Source organism: Eulemur rufifrons, chromosome 29 (assembly GCF_041146395.1).
Source record: "Eulemur rufifrons isolate Redbay chromosome 29, OSU_ERuf_1, whole genome shotgun sequence".
NCBI lineage: Eukaryota > Metazoa > Chordata > Mammalia > Primates > Lemuridae > Eulemur > Eulemur rufifrons.
The window spans coordinates 63,782,173-63,800,417 of NC_091011.1; the positions used below are offsets into that span (position 1 = coordinate 63,782,173).

The following is an 18,245-nucleotide window of genomic DNA, read 5'->3' on the forward strand; positions in this document are numbered from 1 at the left end:
TGGGCTTCTAGAAATAATTACTAGATTTTCCTATTCAGTAAAAGAGCAATAAGCCCCCATACCTAATAGGTTTCATTGAATCATGACTTAGAAAAAAGTGCTGACTACACATTTTAAGGTACCTGTCTTCTGTAGAGCTAGCCCAAATCCGACTCAATAAAGAAATCATGCACACAAATTGCCTTTCCTTTTTCTAAGAAAATATAGGAAGCAAGTCTCCCAGGCACACTCTCTTAGAGCTTTATTACCATTTTTATTGTAAACGCCACTGTTCAGAGAGTTGATAACCTGTCTATAAAAATTGGCTCTGGGCTAAAATGTGACAAGAAAGCCCTCTACAAGTACTAGCTATATGTGTTGAAAATAAGTCAGACCAATTTCAAGTTACCAAAATGCAAAGTGTAGGTTGAGAGGAGAGTAAGAGATACGACTTGTGGGTGTTTTAAATGTTGGTTATTAAAAGTGGTAATTATATATAAAATATAACTTGACAATTTTTAATTCTAGAGAGAGATGACTTTATGAGTTCCTGAGGAGGTATGCCAAATTGTCAACTGAGATTTTTCTTTCTCAGTTTTATTTATATTAAAGATTGCCTTATATAAAAGTCACAATGCTCATGTAATTAAATACTGTATAACCAGTCACGAAACAATAATGGCTATGCTCAGACACAGGCATGAATCTCTAAACGTCACAGTATTTTCTGGGCCCGCATGGATTTCCCTTCCTGCCACTTATCTTTAGAGCAGTGGTTGTGGAAACTAGGGCAGGAGGTGGTGGATGCTACTGGCATCTGGTGGGCAGAGGTCAGGGATGCTGCTAAATATTCTACAATGCACAGGACAGCTTTCATCCCCACAACAAAAATCATCCCATCCCAAATTGTGCTGAGGAGGAAAAATCCTGCTTTATGGAGAGTTACAGGAGGTAGTAGTAAGTAAGTGTGAAGCTGAAGGGAAACTCCATCAAAGGACATCACATCAGGGCTTGTATGACAGAGGGTTTCCAATAACATGGCAGAATATATTGTTTTGAAGCAAACCTTTGATTGAAGTTTTGACATAGTGTGTAGGTATTCAGTACCAGTTAATTTTTTTCTCAGGTGCTAGTCTGTGATAGCTTAATAAGGCCTGTAATAGACAAACCTGGAAATAAATATCTAGAAACTTTCACTTCTTTATGACTTAAAAATCCACATTACATTTTAATAGTAATAATCCAACTCTCTAAAACTGCCATATATTACAAGACAAGTTATAGATTATCCCCTGTGAGACCTTGGATAAGTTACCTAGCATTACTGGGTACCAGTTTCTCATCTACAAAATGTATTGGTTGGACTGGATTATCTCTAATATCTCTACCAACTCTAAAAAGCTATGCAGTGTTCATACCTAGATCCATGTGGCATGAATCCTGAGTACTGAAACCCTGCCAAGTTTGGAAAACCATTTAGGACAACTTTATAGGCTGCTATAGAGATAGAAGAGATCTTGAAAGTCATCAATTCAACTTCTTTCTTTTACAGATGAGGAAATTAAGCCCAGAGGAAAGGGGTTTGCCCATATCATATGACTATTATTGTCAGAATCAGGATTAGAAAGCTCTTTTCACATCTCCCCACAATTATGAGCATTTTTCAGAATGGTATGAGTAGGGAAATATCAATAATCTACGTTTTTAAGAAGAAAAAATTGGCTCTAATTAAGCAGAGACAAAACAGTAAACCTACAGATGATACTTAAGGGACATGTAGTACCTAAGAGTATCTTTGGAGGACCTTCACTATGTCTGAAGGGCCAAAATGGGATGGGGAGTTGGTTAGATGAACCAAAGGGTAATCTAGTCAGCCAATTTGAGAAATATCCAGCTAAAAAATAAAGTGCTCCACCTGGCTAACCTTATTCTACCTAAATTTCCAAACACTTTCTATATTCAGAGAGATCTCCTGACTTATTTTTAGTACTATACCAAAGCATACAGCAACTCACCTTGGAGGAGGTTTCCCTTTGGCCTCACACTGGATTACAATATTCTCCCGAGGGTCAATAATGTAATCTTTTGGAGATTGTTGAGTGATGGTTGGAGGTTGGACCACTTAATTGTAGGAAGAAGAATAATATAAAGAAATAAATCATTTAATATAATAATAGCAATCATTTTTTCCTGTATCAAAATCTCTTACCTAAAACTAAATATGCTCCATGTATTTTTAGTAATTTTTGTTGTAGCAGCACATACCTCAGTAGATCTTCAATGAGAAGTCTCCTAAGACTGTGAAGTCAAGGCATAACTTCCTTTTGGTAACTTTATGTGCACTCACAAAGTCCATTTTCCCACACTAAAAGTTTGGGAAAATAATTGCCAGCTCAAGCCTACTATTAAGAGAGTTTCTTTTCTGATGTAACAATGAGAAATTCTTCTGATTTCTTGGGTTCAAATGACATTTTTCAATGAAATTTAAGTTATGAGGTAAATTTGCATCTTTCTGAGGAAACAGTAACTGACTTATAGTCCATTAGTGTCCTACTATAAATTCATATATGTTAGGAACAAACATATTTGAGAAATTAATATTAAAAAGATTGTTAAATTGGAGACTTGACATGTCTTATTAGATCTAGGATGTAGGTGAATTAGGGACAAAGATAAAATGGTCTTATTTGGAAGATAAATGAAATTGAGGAAGTTCTCTGTTCTAGGAGACAGTGTTTCCATTTCGCTCTTCAAAGTGTTATCTGTTTATTATCAAATCAGAGAGAGAAACTGTTCTGACTCAGAACAATCCAATCTAAAGAAAGCTGGTTTCTAGACCTCTAATGTTGTTCAAGTGGTTCTAAGATCACTTTGTCCTTCTTGTGAGATCATAATTACAGTGTTAGCACAGGAAGGGCCTGGAGAATTAATCTATCCCAACCTCATTTTTTGCTGCTTAGGATGGCAAAATGGCTCGACTAGGAAGGTACAAAGCAGAGAAGAGAACTAAACTCCCTTGACTGGCTCCTGGTAGAAAGCCACAGCCTTACACAACTCCGTGGAGAGCCACTTACACAGGCCAGTGGTCCTCACCCAGGGGCAATTTGTCCTCACCCTTCCAGGGACTTTTGGCCATATCTGGAGACAATTATAGTCATCATGACTGGGGTTGAGGTGATACTCTCATCTCGTGGAGAGAGGCCAGGGATGTTGCTAAACACTTAACAATGTATAGGACACCCCCCACGTCCCCAACAAAGACTTATCTGGCCTAAAATGTCCGTAGTGCTGAGGCTAAGAAGCCTGGGGCAGACCACAATGTGATGGGCACCCCAGAGCTGCGCAGTGCAGTGGCCCTGCTGCGGTATGCTTTCCTCTGCAGCATGCAACTTTCCCCAAGGCCTCTCTTAGACTCTCACTTTCCTTCCCTTCCCTGCCGTATTTGACATTCTGGCTCATTTAAGTTGCTCGTGTTCTGGATGTTCCCTTTCTTCTCTGCTCACACTGTGCTTCCTTTGCAAAACTTCTTCAACCTGCCAACCAAGCATTTCCCAAAGCTCAGTAACTGTCCTTTGCCCTTGTCTCACTCTCGTGGTTATTTGTTGCAAAGGCTAAATGTGTCATCTCCACATCCAGAGTCTTAAAAATCTGCAAATATGGTTCTATTCTCTTGCCTTGCATCCAGTCTTACTGGTGTCCGCCAGACATCTCTTACTAACTATCCAAATAACACCTAAGTATAGATCAAAAGCTAACCTCATTACTGTCAACATTTATCATGCACCTATTTATGCAGGGTTTGGGGCACTGTCAATTTCCCTTCCCTTGGGCAATATATCATCTCCTTCTTAATTTTCCAGCCAAACCCAGCTACTCTTCCAGCCTCCATCATACACGGGGAAACCTCATTCTTCTAGCCCCATCAGTATCCAATGCTAGGTAACAGTTTGGTCTGGTGGTTAAGAACTAGCCTGTTTGTTTCTTACTAGCTGTGAGTCTACAAGCAAATTTCTTAACTTCTGTAAGCCCTAGTTTCCTCAGAGGGAAATGAGGTTTAAAAGTAATATCTATTCCCAGGTCTTGGGAGGAATAAGAAAATGATTTGTATAAAATTCTTAGTACAAACCAATGCTATAATGGCTCAATGATGTCAGTCAGCTATTTTAAAATTATCATAATAATTTTTATTTGGACCAGACTCACCTTTGAATGATCCTTCAAGCTTTGGGACTATAGAGTTTGGGATAATAGAAGGAAGCCTGGAATCCCACACCCAGGGAATAGTGGACATGGGCAGTAGGGGAGGGGATTCTTAGGAGCGACATAGTCCAATTCCTTGTGCTTTTCTGGGAGTGATAGAGGAGCAGATTTGGTGGTTTCAAATGCAGAACTTCTATTTACATGCTGAGCTGGCTTAGATGCTACTCCTAACTGCCAGGAGTTTACTGTCTGGATGTACCTCTGAACAGTGCTTAGGTCACTCAACAATTAACAAATGCTTTGCAGAAATAAGGGGAAAAAGTGATTTTACATAATTTTCCTGATTAATCCAACATCAAAGGAAATTTTCAAATGCCTGAAAACTGTCTATTTTTTTAGCTAGATGATAGATGTCTGGAGCAAGCCATTCAGGAATGATGTTGAGTGGGAGCTGCTTGTCTTTTGCACGTTTCAAGACAATATTCAAATTCGCTGGGTTATTCTACTTATGACACCTAGAAACACCAGTCTCCACAGTCCTGAAGGGTAAAGATGTATAATGGGGCATATAGCTGCTGACTTGGGTAAAGCTTTTGCACATGCCCACCTTCTTAAAGACACCAAAAGACATATCTTTGCTCTGGAGAGCATTTAATAGCATTTAGAACCAGATAAGCATTCTCTCCAAATTTTGAGAATTTTCTCATTGAGTTACATCAGATGTGAATAAAGCTTGGAAGTTAGTAAAGCAGCATACTGGTAAAAGAAAGAGTAATACCTGAGTCTTCACAATTCATGCAGGTAATATATTACACTGGCTTCTTGGTATTTAAATGCAACGCTTAGCTATAGTAAATGCATGTGCTTAAAAAGACACTCATCACAAAACATGAAATTGTGCATTTAATTCACAGTATTAATTCAAAAAACAAAGACATGGTCAAATTTTCACACTGCCTAGTAATTTACAGAAAGACACTTACAGTCTTCAAGAAGTTTTGCTTTTTCCCCATCAATATCAGCAGGTGAGTGGGCAAAAAGGATTAAAGAAAATCAGATGTTAGTAATAAGAACGTTAGAACCCTGAAGATAAAAGAGTCATCTGTCTATTTGATTTGACCTAAAAAACCCGTATAGTGGAGATTGAGGTTGTGAAGTTGTAAGAGACAGAAACTGACATTAATAGTTTTGTTTACTCCTATGGCAGCTTTCCCACGTAGACACATGGAAGAACAAAAGCAATGCTGTAGGCAAAAAAAATGATTCTTCCAGGAACAGGAATGGCTAATTCCATTCCATACATGTTGTGCCGGACAAGTAATTATGTTCAATTTGAAAAATAGCTGAAATCTACAATTAATTTGAGTTGTCACATGCTGTGTAGTGTCTGATCCCATTATCCCAGACATCACTATGCATATGGTAATAATACCTAACAATGGGACATTGCTATAATGACAATGCTCCATCCAAACCAAGTCCAACACTGATTTTAGATTTTTATATTTCTCTGGTTAATCTCCAAGTCAGTAATTGAACTTTTTAGACTGTTAGCATATTTCTGCTTCAGAATTCCTCAATCACCCAGGGGTTGCTGGTGCCCACACCAAAGAGTCACTCTTGTACTGGAGAAAGGGTGTAAGAAATAGGGGCAGGGAAGAAATTACATTAGCATGCAATTCAGATCATTCCACAGTGCTGCCTGTCATTACTACTTGCTAAGGTTAATGCAGGAGTGCCTGAGTTAGCTGTGACTTTCTTTTCATCATGGTCATGCCTCTTCTCCATTAGCAGCGATAATTGAGTTAGCCGTAGGTGACTGTTTCCCTCTGATTGTTAGATTGAGCAGTCAGATTAAGGGGGAATATATTTAACACGAGAGAGAACAAAAGCATTTCTCTCAAGTGCTTTTCTTCCTCTCCTGTGTATCTGTCAGGGCAAATGCTTACTTAGGCATTCCTACTCCAATGGGCTTGAGCAATTACATATATTTTTGAAAATTGAAATTAAGGTCATTGAATGCATATTGTTTAAAAATAAGAAAAATATTGCATTTCATTGTGTTTTTGACTATAGAAGTGCAGCGAAGGAAGTCAACAAAGTGTGGGGCAAACCACATCTCTTCTTAATGTCTTCCCACTGGCAGTTGCAACCTCTAAGGCAAAAAAGAAAAAAATGACATCCCAACAATTGAACAGCCCTAGGAAAGCGTTATCTTCCTTGCACCTTGGAAAGCTTGCCAAACAGATGTTCTATTCAGGAAGCTAATGGATTTAAAGAGGTCGTGCAGATTAAGGATAAAGGAGAAATCAATGCTGAAGTACAGTAATTGTCCAGATATGAAATTCTGCTTACCATTGCAGGAAAAGGGACGAGTTGAAACCTAGCATTATATTTATTTTTCACAGTCAAGCCACCCAGATCAGGGAGAGTGCAGCGTATGTATATTTTACTATTAGGAAAAGAGTGGATGAACATAGTAGCTGTTGTTTGTTCCATGTTTGTGTTTTTGCATATTACTTGTTTTAGTCTCAAAATTTGCATCTTGGTCTTTGGATCACGTTGTTTAAACCAAAGAAGACAATTTGCTACTCTCTAGATAAGATATTCTTCCTAGTTCTAGACTCATGTTTAAGACTCACAATCAGAAGGTGACACATGTGTTGTCTGAATCAAGAGAAATGAATTAAGTGTGGTCTGGGGGTTCCAAGAAGTGTAAGGCTGGCAGAGAGAGCATCCCTGCATCTTTGCAGAACACGTGATGGGGAGGTGTGGAGGGGCAGTGGGGAAGTCTCTATGATCCTTTTAAAGTGGTTCATCTAGTTTTCTTGCAGGACAGCTTCTCTAAAGAGCCACCTGTTGGGAGGACCCAGCAGCAGAACAACTCATTGCTTCTCAGGCCATCCCTGCACACAAAGGCACCTGACGGGCAGGAGGAGAACGATAGGGAGGGAACAGTGTGCCTGGCCATTTCAATGGCCATTTCTGCGGTGTGAGTCTTTAAAAACACCAGGTGCTGAAGGTTAAAGCCAAATTATATTCGATTAGCTTTTCAGTATCACACAGACACCTTCTTCATTCGAGTAGTTCAGAGTGATAGTAAATGCCGGGAGGCTTTGACTCCCAGGCCTAACAGCTTTAAAATGTTAATACTTACGATCAAGAGGTACTTCCAGTGCACTAATCATCTGGCACAGGAACAGAATCAGGGGCACTCTGCCTGCAGATAAGCGCTTCTTTTTCGGCATTATTTTAAGCTGCATTAGCTTAACTCCTGCTGAGACACACAAACGGAATTTCCTTTTCTTCCTTCACAAAAGATTTTGTGAAACGTTGTGTGCAGTGTTTAAATAATTTTCATGCGGGGAACTGAAAAAGGATAGAGTAAGAATAATAATTATAAGCTATTAAAAAGAAGGAAATGAAGAGCAGACGTCTGTAGCACAGGAAATCAGCCCTGTATTATACATGAACTCTAAAAGAAAGAAAGCTAACTTTTAAATATTTAACTCTCTCGACTGGAATAATCATTTATTCATAAATCAGCTAAAATCAGTTCAGAAATACATGTAGTGATGTCAAGCTAAACCTGTCTACTTTACCATCCTTACGGTTTTTCCATTTTAAATGGTATTTGTATTGCAAGTGCTCAGAAGGTATCACGTCCTGCCTAGTAGATGAGGAAAACTTGGCTTTTAAGCCAGTTAGGAAGCAATCTCTTTGTTATTTTAGGGGGGAGGCCTAATGGCTTCTCCATTCTAGAGATTATCCCTGGGAAAGTTCAGGGCATTGTTGCAAATTTACTTCAAATCTGAAACACTGTTACCAGCCGAACACCAACAATTCGGGTCTTCCCCATCTCTCACCTAGATGACAGCAACAGACCTGGCTGGGCTCTGAGTTCAGGCCTTTGTCACCGTGGTCACCCTCCTTAACAGTGCAGATTAATTTTTTTTTCCTAAACAGTCTTCTCCGGTTAAATATTGGTAGTAGCCATACTTGATCTATCCTATGAAGTCCAATATATCCTTAAACAGTATTTGAAGACCTCAGCGATCTGGCCTCAATTTATCCTACAAGCCTTACTTCCTCCTATTTCCATATAACTATTTTTTTTGTTTGATGATTCGTTTCTGTTTTTCTTTCTTGTGTCAATCCTTCAGTATGCCTCAAATTTTCCCACCTTCTCGTCTTTGCTTATTCTATTCCCTTTGTCTAGAATACCTTGTCCGCCATATATTCTTATCAAAGTCCATTTCTTATAAATTAGTGAAAAGGTCACCTCCAAGAAACATTAGCTAGTCACCCCAACTAGAAGTCATTTCACTGCCAACTCTGAATTCCTGAAATTCCTTGTTTTAAACATCACATACATTATATAGATATATTAATAAATAGACCATTTATATTTATATAAATATGTATATTTGTAGACATGCTCTTTCTCTCTCCCCTGCTCCTTCAGCAAGGATTGTGCCTCTCTCATCTTTGGATCCCTCTCCCACCACTTAATATACTGTGCCTTGCACCTGGAAGTGTTCACTGCACAATGGGGAGCATGAGCATAAACACAGAACGGAGATATCTACCCTACAGGAAACTCCTACCTGAAATGATAGGTTTAATCATGGCTTCTCCTGAATGAAGAGAGGTGGGGGTGACCAATGACTCTCTCAAGAAGGTGGGAGGGATGTTATTGTTACAAACTGGGGTAGCCCCTACAGGTTTACATACTGGACTATCTGTGTAATTTTTATTTGTGTAATTGTGTATTCCTAGGATGTCCATCTTTTTCATTAAACTGCAAGTCTCCTCAGGGCAGGGACTGCATCTGTCCTGTGCCCACTGCATCCCCAGGGCCCACCATGGTGCCTGCCACACGGTAGGGAGTAAATAAATATTTTCTGGGAAAAAAATGAATGAAAGGAGGAAAGAGGAAAGAAAAGGAGGCTTAAGACCTTTGGAGTTGAGGTTGTATTCAGACAGGCAGTCTGAGCATGGTCTACCCAAGGCTGTATTTATACTGCTTGGTTTAAAAACCAAACTCTTGTCAATATGGCCAAATTAGTTTTAAGATCCTGTCTGTGTATGTGTGTGGAATAGAGCTTAAATGTATAAAAGGAATAGCAAACAATGCTCTGCCCCATGTATTTTGCTAGCAACTGAGTTCTCATTTGAACATGGTGAAAATTGTAGGACACTTCTTGCAAAACAAATTTAAAAAAAGAACTTTTTTTTTTTTTTTTTTTTTTTTTTTTATTTTTTTTTTGTTGAGACAGAGTCTCACTTTGTTGCCCAGGTTAGAGTGAGTGCCGTGGCGTCAGCTTAGCTCACAGCAACCTCAAACTCCTGGGCTTAAGCGATCCTACTGCCTCAGCCTCCCGAGTAGCTGGGACTACAGGCATGCGCCACTATGCCCGGCTAATTTTTTCTATATAGATTTTTAGGTGTCCATATAATGTCTTTCTATTTTTAGTAGAGACGGGGTCTCGCTCAGGCTGGTCTCGAACTCCTGACCTTGAGCAATCCACCCGCCTCGGCCTCCCAGAGTGCTAGGATTACAGGCGTGAGCCACCGCGCCCGGCCTTAAAAAAAGAACTTAACATAGTAAACATAAACGTTATACTTATATAGTATTATAGTATAAATAAAACATCCATGTTATGTGGTTTCACTTAACAGCCAGGAAATTTGTTTTCCTATATCATAAAATATGAACGTTCATGTCCATTAAACATCGAGAAGCAGGTATAGCAGCTCACCCAACCACTTCTGACCAAAATACTAACCAGACTTTCTGTGTGTGCAAAGCATATCTATGTTATTTAATAAATTTTACTTAAGTATCTCAGGAGTTCTCTGTTGAAATGCTAATTGTGAATTTACCCAAAAGCTTCAGGGAAAATAAAAATAGTGATAAAAATGGCACTAAAACAAGCTGATCTTACATATTACACATATTAAGAGAAAACAACAGAGCTAAACCCTGGGAAAACAAATAGTATACCTGCCTGATTCCTGTGTCATGCCAAAGAAGTTTATTCAAGCGCCAAGCTCTCTGAATAGGGGCTGGATAAGTAATATAATTTCCAAAAACTGTACTAGTAAATTGTAATGCCTGTAAGAACTTAAACAGCTACATAAAATTTCTGTTATAAGTTCTTTATTTATTTTGCCTGGATGCCTAAACTGTTCATCCTCCAAAACAGAGAAAACCTTTAGACAGCTTCATTTAAAAGAAAGCATCAATCAACCTTCTTTACCATTTTAGAGTATATACATAGAGTAAAATATTGCATATGAAATCACAGTGTTTTATAAAGAAAAAATAAAAATGTTAAGAAAAATTGAGAGAGAACTTACTTAAAGAGATATGAATGAATAAATCCTCATACTGCTGGGAGGTCGTGGACTATGATAACTGAAGATGTGTTCTCTCTCCGGAAGTTTAAGTGAACTGCACCCTTAGCTACAAATCATCTCTAGAGTAGGTTCTGTTAAGGGCGGACAAAGCAATGGTCCAGCCTATCCTCTGACTCCTGCCCACGGAAAATCACCCACTCCTCCTACGGATGCCCTCATAGGTGAAAATCCAAGCACGTAAGGACAGCATTAAGTCCCCAGCACTCCATCAAACTGAAAATCAAATACAGCTACTGAAGATTGAGCTTTCTCTCAGCAAGAGTAATGCACTTGGCACATTGCACAAAGAAAAACCACTGCTTTGCACTCTCAGCATTGATGTCAACGCCCTGCCCCACTGGAGCCCGTCTGCCTCATACTTTACCTTGGAAAATGACAGTCAGTCTTCCTTAAGTGAGAATCATGAACTAAAACTAAACTGTTTATGTAATTATCCTACAATGAATAAAACCCCAATTTGAAATAGCAGCATCATTTTTAGTCAAGGCTAATGAGTATGTTAGTGCAATACAGCTTGTAATTTGCAAAAAAATATTTTCCATAGACATTTTAAAGCATGCTTGAATGGGAAAAATGGTAGGTTCATCTTCTGAAAATAAATCAGCCTGATATTTAAAATCTCATATAGTAATGATAAACAGTAAAGGTCTTTCATATTTCATTTCATTCAACTCCATTCAAAGCAACTTTTTGGATGTTACCTATAGGACCTGTGAAATACAAAGGGAAAAAAGCTCCCTTCTTCAGTAAACTCTCACCATTAGGCAAGAAATGCAATTCAAGGGTCCCTTACTTCCTTGGCCTCAAATGCATATCAAATCACACAGCAAATGTTCCCAGTGTAATTTGCTGTATGTTTCTAAAGAGAAATCTAAAGTTTTGATGAAGGATTCACATCAGACCTGAGAAGAACAGCTCTGCTTTGCTTACTTAAGAAGTCTTATCTTTAGGGAAAAAAAAACAAAAAACAAAAAACACCTTTCTTTTTCTCTCAAATGAAGGATGAAATTGTTTTAATGAAAAAAAAAAAATAAATCAGTTCTTTACCAGAACTGAAAGGCCCTGCGACACCTGCCATTTCCTTCTTCTCTGTCTGTGTTTTTCAGCTTTCCAACATGGGTGGGCTCAACGCAGACGGCACATGTAATGTGATCTACACTCTCCAAGCCAATAAACAAATATGCTTATGTGACTGGACGCCCTTTGACACACTGATTATTGCTCTGATGACCCATCGGTGGCTGGCCTCTCTGACTGGACAACTAAGTGGGTGTGACATCATCTTGGCTGTGAAAGGCGTTTTTCAGCAGTCAACTCAAGGATGGTCACTTTTTATATTTTAAATATATACCATGAGGAATAAGCACATGAGTGTCCATCCTCAGCCCATGCTTGTGCTCACTAATCACAGATTTTGAGTCTGAGAGCGTGGAGGAAAGGTTAGAGAGAATTAGATAATGACCATTAATAGTTAACACATCAACAAGTCACAGTGACATCTATACAACTATACAACCACCAAACACACCTCAGAAAAAAGTAGTTTGGGATTATGGGACTATAGGGAGCATAATGATCAAACAACAAGGCAAATTGTGTGAAGCATTAAGGGACATGTTTCTAATTTCCTTAGTACAAAGGAATCTCCCACAGTAGAGTTTCTGCAAGCAATCTGGCAACTAGAACCCTGAGGAGCACCTAAGGAAAGGCGAACGATTAACAGGTGGTTTTTACCCAAATAGCAGAGAATTGAACACATCCTGATAAGAGCTCAAAATCCTCCTCCTCACAGCACTATAACTGACTATCTTATCTGATATTCATAAAAACCCAAGAACATAGGCAAGCAGGTATCATACCCATTTAACAAATGGGAAGAAAAGAGCAATCACAACTGGCTACTATTCCGTGAGCCCTTTCCATGGACCAGGCATTGCACTGAGTCTCCTCCACGCATTAACTTATCTCATCTTCCCAACAACTCCAAAATGGAAGTTTTATACATTTCCCAACTTCTTATAAGGAATCCAAGGTGCAGGATGGCAAGTTACCTGCTTAAGGTAACTTCACACAGTATGTGAAGTACCAGATCTGAGTTCCAGTTTTGAAAAGTTCTGGAGCTTTTAGCCATCTCACATTGCCATACTCTCAGAGGTCCTTGCATTTCCCTCCCTCCTATACCCTCTTACTTTGCAATTATACAATAAACAAATAGAATAACCAAGTTTACTCATTAATGTTAAAAAAGCAAAACACTAATGGTTTCTGAATATTGACAGAAGATCTTCACAGTGTTGCCTATAGCACAACTTCAGGGGCTTCTTCACACTGGATTGCATGTGACTAGTGCTGCCTGGAACAGTACCACCTGCTGCGCCCCTGGCCTTTTAAAGGAACAGCAAGTTAGCACATACTTTAAAGAGTTAACCTTGGAAGTAGGCAAAATATATGCACATGGTACAACATTCATAAACTACAAAAGACCATATAATACAAAGTAAGCAACCAGAAACCCAGTTTCTCCCTTGGGAAGCAGTCATTATTATTGGGTTCTGTGAATCCTGCTAGAGATAGATTCATACATAAACATAAGAATATATTAAACAATATTTTAAGGATGTTTTAGATTTAAAAAAATTTTCTAAAGCTTTTTGGATATTGAAGTTAGATCATCAAAAAAACAAAGGTCTTTCAACGAAATCTAGTTCTTTTCAACACAAGAAATTATATGGATACTGGCTTTTTCACACCTCTTTTACTTACACAGCAATTATAAGAAAGAAAATAGTACGATATCAGACAATGATATAACTCAGAGGACAAAGGATAAAGCAAGATTAATGAAAAGTCCATACATATGAGACTAATAGTGATCCTGACCAAGGATGGCACCTGTTCCACGCTTGTCCAGCCAGCTCTCTGATGACAGTTGTCAGGAGGAGCTTCCGGGATGAGAGAGCTGCTTAGAAAAGGAAGGATGGTTGGGGTAAGAGAGAAGGGGAGTATTTCTTTGAAAAAGAAAGGGAATGTCCCTCCTCATCCCTACCTCCCAATCCAATCGCAATTAGCTGAACAGAATAGGGAGGAGCCTTCTCCACCCCGAATGCCTGCTGTGCTCACAGCCTTTCTTTCTGCATTGACCCCACCACCCTGACCAAGCCTGAAAGAATCAGGGTGGGTGTCTGAACAAAGGCAGACAGCCACGTAGAGCCTGGGAGGTGACTTGGTTGCTTGAGAGGGACTGAAGAGTGACCAACTAAGTGGCAACAAATTCCTTTCTCATGGGGAGGGTGAATGTGACACACAAGGAGGGAGTGAGTCAGCAGTTTGGGGCAGGAACAAAGGCCAAAGGTCAAACAGAGGCAAGGCAGCATGAGAATCCATGAGTAAGCAGAGGATATGAGGTGTCAAGAGCAGAATGAAGCCAGTGGGCAGCAAAAGATCAGTAGAAGCAGATACAGAGAAGAGCTGAGTGACCATAGCATCGGTGGAACACAAGACAGGTGATAACAAAACACCTGCTACTCTTGTACTATGATAACCAGGCCTCTCAATCTCTTGGTACCGCAATGTTCCAACTGTCTATGAGGTTTGCCAGAATTGTGATCATGGTTAAGGTATCTTCCTGTCTTTCTTCTGTCCTGTGTATTCTACAGCAAACCTTCATTAACCTGGTAGGTAGACTGTTACATTGGTGGTGCCCCAAAAGCATGCCAGTATCCTTACCCTTGTATAGTATCCTTACCCTTGTACAGTCCCCTCTCACAATGGCTCCAGGCTTGGGTATGTCACATGCTTTGGCCAATGGGATTTTAGCAAGTATTATGCAAGCAGGTGTGTGATGAGCACTTGCACACTGGGGCTTCTATCTTGTAATGTTCCCTCCGGGGAGTATGAGCCATCCTACTGATGATGAGAGGCCAGTGGAAAGAGACCTCAGGAAATGAAAGACCATCTTGGACTTTCTGGCCCCAGCTGAGCTCTCAGACTCAGTAAGTGACTTGTTAAACCACATGCAACAGAAGAACCATCCTGTCAAACCTCAGGATTATAAGAAATAAATTGTTTTTAAGTCACAAGATTTTGGAATGGTTTTGTTACATAGCCATAGATATCTGCAACAATGAATTAAGATAAACTGAGATTGGCTGTTGCTGCAACTGGAAATATACTAAGATGCACATTTAGCAGTATTGATGATCCAAATGCACAGGTCTCCTTAGAAGATCATGGCTGAAACCACAGGAATTCTAAGTGAATAAGTAGTCTGGTAAGGTAGATTCAAAATTGATCTATCATTTTGTTTTCTTTCTAGATACACTTCCTTGTATATATATGTTGGTGCAGCCAAAGGGCACAGACTTAAGTAACATTTCTTACACAAAACTTATACTCAGAATAAATAGAAGACAGAGAACATTGACCATTATTTTAGTACTATATAAACTTGTTTATACTAAAATAATTGTGTATTATGTCTAACTTATTGTCTTAGGCATTATATCAATTTACTTCTAATGCAGAAAAGCAAAAATTAAGGTAGAGAACAGGATGATGTCTACCCCTCCCACCTTCCTAGCTCCATGAATCCTACTAGAATGCCGAATGAGCTCAGTCCCAGATTCTATTCCTCTTGCTCTCCCGCCAGACAGGGAATCTGAAAAAAGCAGGAGGGGACAAGCCAGGGAGACATGCCTATTCCTTTATCACAAGGTCCACTTTCCAACTGACTCCCTTCTGACATAAAATAGAGACAAAGCTCCAATTTTTAAAAACGGAAAGTGAGGAACTGCTCTAAAGGTGAAGTCTGAGAAATGGAAATTTGATTCTGAATATGGGTCTTGAGAGTAACATATTGGGAAACATTTGTAGAATCACTGAAACAAGCTCTGGCTCTATTTATCTTCCTATAAACTGAGATTTCTACAAATATCATGGAAAAGATATAAAGATCAGACATAGTTTATTAAAAACTTCAGCACAAAAAGGCCACACAGGATATTAGTATTCTAAAAATGCTATCCCTTATCCACTTGTCAGGAAAACAACACATGGCAAAATGGCAGCCATTTAATAGTAGAAAACAGCATTTTGGAAATCCTGGCAGGCTTGTCACTTTTGTAAAAAATTGTCACATTTCAAAGATAAACCCTGTTATTCTTGCTGAATGGTAGGCACCATTCAGAGTCGGGATACAACACACAGGTCAAAATCTCAAGGTGTGCTCTCTTCCTAATGGGCACGGGAGGTGGCAGTCCAGGGAGGAGAGGGAGCTGGAGAGAGAATTAACCTACTCTGTGGTCAGAAATTAACCTAGAAGTCTCAGTGCATAACACAATGCAGCTTATACATCATCCATGCTACTGTCCCCATGTGGGGGTGCCAGCTCTTTGTGATGCTGCCATCTCAACATGTGGCTTCTAAAGTCCCCATGCTGTCCTGCCCTTACCTTCCTGCATTCAGAAGTGATGCATCTAGAATATTTAGTGAGCCTTATATTCTCTCTGCCACAGAGAGCAATGCCCTATTCACAGCAAATCTGAAGTGCCTTTTCTGGGAAGAGTTTCAGAAGTGACATTCTTGTCTCATCTCAGCAGTTAGTCAGGGGCAGGATGACGGTGGGAACAAGAGCTGATGGATGTGTGGGTGCTGGTTGGCCGAACCACCTCCTCTGTCTTCCTCCCAGCTGCATCTGTGAGTCATTCTCTCCTATAACTTGGGCTTTCCCCAAACAGAGGCCTGGGCATGGGGGTTGGGGAGGCAAAAGGCCCAGATTTACCAACCCAAGGGACATCACTCCTGCCATGCCACAGATTACTACAATCTTCACAGCAACATTTCAAAACAGATTTTGCCAAGGTATCCAGGCTCTCTGTAATCACAACAGAACCATGAAAATGAGAAATAGAGACTGATATGACATGAAGAATTTTATTTTCCACTTGCTATCAGTGCTAGGGAAGGTATATTATCATAAACCAAATAGCTGGAAATCCTTCATTCCAGCCAGAGGCTATTTCATATGAAGAACAAATCTCAGTCACTTGCTGATATGCATTTTGTACTACAAAGGCTTTACCAGCAAAACAGCAGAGTAATGCATGAAATATTTAGCTCCTGGTGCATTTAATTTTCTTTCAACAGGCTATGTGAAAATCTGCATTTATCAAAAATAAATAAATCAACAAGCGGCCATTTGTTTGCAAGAAAACTTATCAGATTTATTCCAAAGAGCATCCTTCTCCTGGGCATTTAAGAAAATAATTCAGTTTCCTGGAAGTTAAATATTAACTCCTCAGGAGACCACGTTCTCTGTAAAAGGTAAGTACATAAAAGCATGAATGTCAGAAACAATGGTCTCTGTAATGTGAGATTTAATCCACCCAACAGTTTAATTTAGGAGCTTCGGAATATTCTGCTGTCTGTGCTAAAAGACAGTGACTTCTCAGAAACCACTTTTTCTATGAGAAGATCACATTCTCTTTCACTACCACTTAAATGGACCATATAAGAAGGATAGGTCCCATTTCGGTGGTGTGAAAGAAATGTCAATACAAAGAGCAGTTTATAGGAACGTCACTAGGAAGAAAGTATTCTTGGTCCGAGTGTCCAGTCCCAGGAAGAATCAGGATGCGTTCTGTTTTTTTATCAAAGTTGGTTGATAAGAACATTAAACCTAGAATTACTGCCTGTTTGTATCTCTTCAGTTGAGTTTTTATGGATATTTTTTGTGGGTAAACTGAGCATTTATTTCCTAAAGAGCAATATTTGTACCCTTCTGAAAAGAAAGTTGGGAAGTAAGAATAAAAGTGAGATAGGAGGATAAAAGAAAAAGCAATGAAAGAAGAAACACTGTAGATATAATAAATTTCCAAGTTACATTGTGATTATTCTTATCATTTTTTGTTCATTTGGGAATTATAGTAATCTACACACCCACACACACACACACACACGCACACACGCACAAACTGGGCTCAAAAATACTTACGGAAAATAATTTCTTTAAGCATATTAAAAGTATCACAAAGATTTCAAAGAAAATGTTCATGTAGAAGATCCCCTGTAGGGGCTAATGCTTAGACCATCTCTAAAGTCTGCCCTACCCCTAACTCTTAATTATGAGAGCCAAATCTGCTATAATTTAAGTGGAGCCCAATAAACCAGTCACCAACAGTGACAGCTATTGAGATGCCACAGCAGAAGGTAAAAACAAGACCAGAAATTGGAAAAACAGTGCTAAGTATCAGATTCTTCTAGGTAGCTGGTTATTGGGACCAGCCACAGACAGGAATGGAAAAATGAGTATTAGCCACATGGTACAATCTCAGTGAAGGGAAGAATGATGCCAACAGGCCAAGCCAGTCTGTACCTAGACCCTTCTCAGAGAGGAGTAGGCTTGGGGCTCTCAGCTGAGGCTGAGCGATGGTTTCTGGGTCTGGACGATACCTGTAGGATCTGTGTCCAGTGAAGCCAAGTTGGGCAACATCTTGGGGAGAAGTCGATTCAAAAGCCTGGAGGAGCATCTCCAGGGTTTAAAAATGAAAAGCCTGGGTAAAGAGTAAAATCTAGGTAGGAGGCCCCAGAAAGGATATGGGGAGACCATGAAGAATAAGATTTGAGACTAAGGGATGTAGGAGATA

The 18,245-nt window shown here is 39.5% G+C and overlaps 1 protein-coding gene across 50 annotated transcripts in view; it reads right to left on the reverse strand.

The window, feature by feature from the left end:
• The window catches only part of NRCAM (neuronal cell adhesion molecule), a 264,004-nt gene that overhangs the window by 69,697 nt on the left and 176,062 nt on the right, over positions 1–18,245 (reverse strand). For 32 of the 50 annotated variants that reach the window (XR_011231790.1, XR_011231789.1, XR_011231788.1 and 29 more), the window contains 3 exons: positions 7,337–7,548; positions 5,163–5,180; positions 1,995–2,100 (listed from right to left, as the gene is read on the reverse strand). Coding sequence is in view for 45 of the 50 variants with exons in the window: in XM_069462467.1 (XP_069318568.1) it covers positions 1,995–2,100; positions 5,163–5,180; positions 7,337–7,442 (230 nt within the window). In the remaining 5 variants the exon portion in view is untranslated. Of the gene's footprint in view, positions 1–1,994; positions 2,101–5,162; positions 5,181–7,336; positions 7,549–8,786; positions 9,052–10,542; positions 10,880–18,245 lie in introns of those variants that run through there. The other 18 variants (XM_069462461.1, XM_069462462.1, XM_069462459.1 and 15 more) reach the window with 7 other exon arrangements.